The sequence below is a fragment of the Myotis brandtii genome, unplaced genomic scaffold (genome assembly GCF_000412655.1).
Source record: "Myotis brandtii unplaced genomic scaffold, ASM41265v1 scaffold435, whole genome shotgun sequence".
In the NCBI taxonomy this organism is placed as follows: Eukaryota; Metazoa; Chordata; class Mammalia; order Chiroptera; family Vespertilionidae; genus Myotis; species Myotis brandtii.
Genome location: NW_005366635.1, coordinates 18,276 through 23,646, shown reverse-complemented (window position 1 = coordinate 23,646; position 5,371 = coordinate 18,276). Strand labels below are relative to the sequence as shown.

General features: G+C 53.5%; 1 protein-coding gene across 1 annotated transcript in view; it reads left to right on the top strand.

Annotated features, from left to right (window-relative positions):
* The window catches only part of ATP10A (ATPase, class V, type 10A), a gene marked incomplete at its 3' end in the record, with an annotated part of 30,483 nt that overhangs the window by 7,131 nt on the left and 17,981 nt on the right, over positions 1 to 5,371 (top strand). The window contains exons 3-6 of the mRNA XM_014546208.1: positions 204 to 254; positions 1,275 to 1,477; positions 2,308 to 2,438; positions 5,090 to 5,342. Coding sequence (XP_014401694.1) covers positions 204 to 254; positions 1,275 to 1,477; positions 2,308 to 2,438; positions 5,090 to 5,342 — 638 coding nt within the window. The remainder of the gene's footprint in view (positions 1 to 203; positions 255 to 1,274; positions 1,478 to 2,307; positions 2,439 to 5,089; positions 5,343 to 5,371) is intronic.

Below are 5,371 nucleotides of genomic sequence, written 5' to 3'. Positions count from 1 at the left end.
GGGTTCGATTCCCGGTCAGGGCACATGCCCGGGTTGTGGGCTCCATCCCCAGTGGGGGGCGTGCAGGAGGCAGCCGATCCGTGATCCTCATCACTGATGTTTCTATCTCTCTCTGTCTTCCTTTCTCTCTGAAATCAATAACTATATACTAGTATATGTAAAGGGTGTCCCAAAATTCACGCAAGATTTGAATTTTGCATGAGCATTAACAACAATAACAACAACAAAAATAAAAGCCTAATTTTACTTGGTTGATTGAATCAGATTCTAATATCTGTTGCCCTTTGATGTCAATCCCTTCAATTGGATAAGCATCACCAAGTACCAATGATGGCCCAGGAGCAGGGACAAGGAAGACCAATGAAGACCACGGCTTTGCTGGCACAGAGGCCATTGACCCGATGTGCTATTCCATACATAACCCTAGACTGTATCCTTTATGAATCAATAAAAAATTTGCAATTTTTAATTATAAACCTGTGTTTTCTATCAAAATTACTTCTTGCGTGATATTTTGGGACACCCTTTATTTGTGTATATATATGTATATGTATACACACACACACACACACACACACACATATAAATACTAGAGGCCCAATGCACGAAATTCGTGCAAGAGCCTTGGCCCCGGCCTCCGCCCGGGCCTCTGCTGCCTCTATTGCGGCCCCAGCCCGCTGAGGCTCTGTCCGGAAGGAAGGACGTCCGGAAAGACGTCTGGTCTAATTAGCATATTACGCTTTTATTATTATAGATATTTTTAAAGTACATAGACCCATTGCAGATCATCTGGGCAATAAAGAAATGAGAAAAGCCCTAACTGGTGTGGCTCAGTGGATAGAGCGTCGGCCTGCGGACTGAAGGGTCCCAGGTTTGATTCCCGTCAAGGGCATGTACCTTGGTTGTGGGCACATCCCCAGTGGGGAGTGTGCAGGAGGCAGCTGATGGATGTTCCTCTCTCATCGATGTTTCTAGCTCTCTATCCCTCTCCCTTCCTCTCTGTAAAAAATCAATAAAATATATTTTTAAAAAAAAAGGAATGAGAAAAGAGCACCATATCTAATCCCATCTTGACCCAAAAGTGCTCCTCCTGAGCCTGTCAGCCTGTGGCCCTCCGTGCAGCTCCGTGGCTGTTGCCTGGTTCGGGTCATTGCTATACCTTGCTCTCTTTTTTCTTTTTTATACCCTGCTCTTTTGGCCGGGCCTGTCCCCTGTGTATTACTGGATGGCGGTAGCATTGTACTTCCGTCCGCAGAGACGGTGCCAGGGGTCCCCTCCCTGCTGGGCACTGACTTCCGCGCCCCCCTCCTCCTCTCCGCACCCCCCCACCGCCGTCCCCCCACAGGACACGAAACGAAGGCGCTGCTGAACAACAGCGGCCCCCGCTACAAGCGCAGCCTGCTGGAGAGGCAGATGAACTGCGACGTGCTCTGGTGTGTCCTCCTCCTCGTTTGTATGTGTCTGTTTTCCGCCGTCGGTAAGTCTCCTGGCGGGACGGCCTCCGGGCGGGCCTGGTGGGCTGCCCGCGACTCCTCCTTGGGCCCTAAAGCTAAGTGGCGTCCGCCGGGGCCTCGTGGAGATGCCCGGACGCGTGGGCGTGGCGCCCTGTGGTGTATTTCCCATTGGAAGTTTCCTGGATGGAGGGATGTTTTATTTTTATTATTATTATTATTTCGTTGTTGTTGTTGTTGTTGGTCCTCACTGGGGATGTTTTCCCATTGATTTTTAGAAAGAGGGAGAGAGGGGGGGGAGAGGCAGAGAGAAACATCGATGTGAGAGAAACACGGTTGGTTGGCTGCCTCCTGCACCAGCCCCCACCAGGGCCCAGGCTGGGGAGGAGCCTGCAACCGAGGTCTGTGCCCTTGACCGGAATCGAACCGGGGACCCCTTGGTCCGCAGGCTGATGCTCCGTCCACAGAGCCAACCCGGCTAGGGCTTTTATTATTATTTTTTAATATATTTGTATTGATTTCAGAGAGGAAGGGAGAGGGAGAGAGAGGGAGAGAGAGAAACATCAACGATGAGAGAGATTCATGGATCGGCTGCCTCCTGCACACCCTACACTGGGGATGGAGCCCACCAACCGGGCCTGTGCCCTGATGGGGAATCGAACCGCGACCCCCTGGTTCCTAGGTGGACGCTCAGCCCCTGAGCCTCGCCGGCCGGGCTGCGCTTTGCTTTCTTAGGCGGCCAGCAGGCTCCTTTGGCCAGCATGTCCCCGCGCTGAGTAACCGTCTCCTGGTTTGGCTTTCGTCCGCCCTGAGCCATCGGGTGAGTGACGTTTCTTCTCTCTGAACGCTGCCACAGGGCACGGCGTCTGGGTGCGGCGGTATCAGGAGAAGAAGGCGCTGTTTGACGTGCCCGAGGCGGACGGCGGCTCCTTGTCCCCGGTCACCGCGGCGGTCTACTCCTTCCTGACAATGATCATCGTCCTGCAGGTATCGGTGCCGAGGGCCACAGGGCTCTCGCTTTACTCTCCCGGCCAGAACGCGGGGAGTCCTCGGGCTCCGCCAGGACTCGCCTGTTCACCCCGCCTCGGGGCCGAGGACCACCCGCCCGTGTACCTCCCGAATGCGTTGCGTTTTATGTCGACACCGAGTTTATCCAGAGGGTGTTTTCTTGGGTGATTTTCAAGTTCAAATTCTCCTTTGCCATTCCCCCCCTCCTCTCTCTCTCTCTCTCTCTCTCTCTGATTTCAGAGAGGAAGGGAGAGGGAGAGAGAGAGAGAAACATCAATGATGAGAGAGAACCATGGATCGGCTGCCTCCTGCACGCCCCACACTGGGGATCGAGCCCACAACCCGGGCCTGTGCCCTGACCGGGAATCGAACCCTGACCTCCTGGTTCCTAGGTCGAGGCTCAACCACGGAGCCGCGCCGGCCCGGGGTTCATGGAGCTCGCTCTTACGTTGTCAAAGGGAACCTGGATATTGTCCTGGGAGCCTTCTTGTCTCTGCTGTTTCGTGCTTTGCCGACACTAAGTCGCTGGCTGGGGTGCGTCCGAGGGTCGGGCCGCCGGGAGCCTGGGGGAGGACAGCCCGGGGGCTGAGGGCCGCCGTCTTCGCTCGCGGGGACTCTGACTGAGCCGTGTCTTTTGTCTTTTCTCTTCTCTTCTCTCCTCTCCTAGCCTCTCTCAGGGCTTGCGTCTGTCCCAGGCCCGGGTACCACCCCGGAGGACGTCTGCTCTCCCGTGCGTGGCTCCTACAGGCCGTCCTCTTTAAACCCTTTGCCAATATCCTAAAACACTCTCCCCATAGTGACGCTAAACCCACCGCTGTACGCTCCGGAAGGTACAGTACAGCTCCTGCTTCCGTGTGGTGTGGTCGTTTTATTGTATTTCATTGTATTTTTTTCATCCTCACCCAAGGATGTTTTTCCATTGATTTTTTTCAGGGAGAATGGAAGAGCGAGGGAAAGACAGAGAGAAACATCGATGTGAGAGAAACATGGATGGGTTGCCTCCTGCACACGCCCCGACCAGGGCCCGGGCTGGGAGGAACCTGCCACCGAGGTACCTGCCCTTGATTGGAATCGAACCCGGGACCCTTAGGTCCGCCGGCCGAGGCTCTATCCACTGAGCCAAACCGGCTGGCGTGTGTTGTCGTCATTTCATTGACCTTTTTTTTTTGAGAGAGAGAGGAAGGGAGAGGGATAGTAACATCAATCATGAGAGAGAATCGTGGATCCGCTGCCTCCTGCACGCCCCACACTGGGGATCCAGCCTGCAACCCAGGCATGTGCCCCGACCGGGAATCGAACCCGTGACCTCCTGGTTCGTGAGTCGATGCTCAATCCCTGAGCCACACAGTTAAATAGCTTAGACCAGTGGTTCCCAGTGTGGGCCACACGCCCCAGAGGGGGGCAGTTTGAGAATGCGTTGTTCACAGTGAATGTTTTGCATTTCTTACAGTTCTAGGGGCCTCGTGTACAGTATACAAATACGTATTGTGACATATCTATGCATTTCAGTTCTCTATTATATCTTTTAAAACTTCATTTGCTATTTTTTCATGTCCCTTCATATTATTATTATTATTATTATTATTATTAACAATTCCTTAGTGATTTCTTTCTCGGTTCGTCCGCTGTCCTTTCGTCCTTTTGTTTTTCTCTCTTGTGGACGCCATGTTCTATGGAAGCTTGTTTAGGCCGAGTTCATGGCCTTTTCGGCTTCTTCCACGTAAAGGGGAGTTCACTCTGTGAATAAGAAGAATTCTATGTTGGGGGGCCAAGGGGGGGCAGGGGCGATCAGGATGTTAGAGATGCTCAGGGGGGCGTGGCCGGAACAAGGCGGGAGCCACCGGCCTAGACCAGTGGTTGGCAAACCGCGGCTCCCGAGCAACATGCGGCTCTTTGGCCCCTTGAGTGTGGCTCTTCCACAAAATACCACGTGCGGCACGCATGTACAGTGCAATTGAAACTTTTTTTTAAATATATTTTATTGATTTTTTACAGAGAGGAAGGGAGAGAGATAGAGTTAGAAACGAAACATCGATGAGAGAGAAACATCGATCAGCTGCCTCCTGCACATCTCCCACTGGGGATGTGCCCGCAACCCAGGTACATGCCCTTGACCGGAATCGAACCCGGGACCTTTCAGTCCACAGGCCGACGCTCTATCCCCTGAGCCAAACCGGTTTCGGCGCAATTGAAACTTTAAGTAAAGTTTATTAAGTTAATTTTAGGGAACGCTGTGGAGTGAAAGAAGATGTAGGGTCGAGGATTGAGAAAGGTATGTGGAGACGGTTTGGACATAGAGAGAGGATGAACGAAAGGAGATAGAGAAACAAGTGTACAAGACGCGTGTGGATGGGAGAGTTGGAAGGGGTCGACCTCAGCGAACGTACCTCCATCAGATTGAGGACGTTTTTAGCAAAGGCCAGCTTAGGAGGACCCTCATTAAGTCAACAACAATGTACCTACCTATATAGTTTAAGGTTAAAAAATTTGGCTCTCAAAAGAAATTTCAGTCGGTGCGCTGTTGATATTTGGCTCTGCTGACTCATGAGTTTGCCGACCACCGGGCTAGACTGACCCCGGCCGCCCTGGTCCTCGGGGTCCCTCACCTCTGGGCGCCCCGCGTCTCCCAGGTGCTGATCCCGGTGTCGCTGTACGTGTCCATCGAGATCGTCAAGGTGTGCCAGGTGTACTTCATCAACCAGGACGTGGACCTGTACGACGAGGAGACCGACTCGCAGCTGCAGTGCCGGGCGCTGAACATCACCGAGGACCTGGGCCAGATCCGGTACATCTTCTCCGACAAGACCGGCACCCTGACCGAGAACAAGATGGTGTTCCGGCGCTGCACGGTGTCGGGGATGGAGTACTCCCACGACGCCAACGGTGAGCCCCGGGTGGGGGCGGGCCCCCGG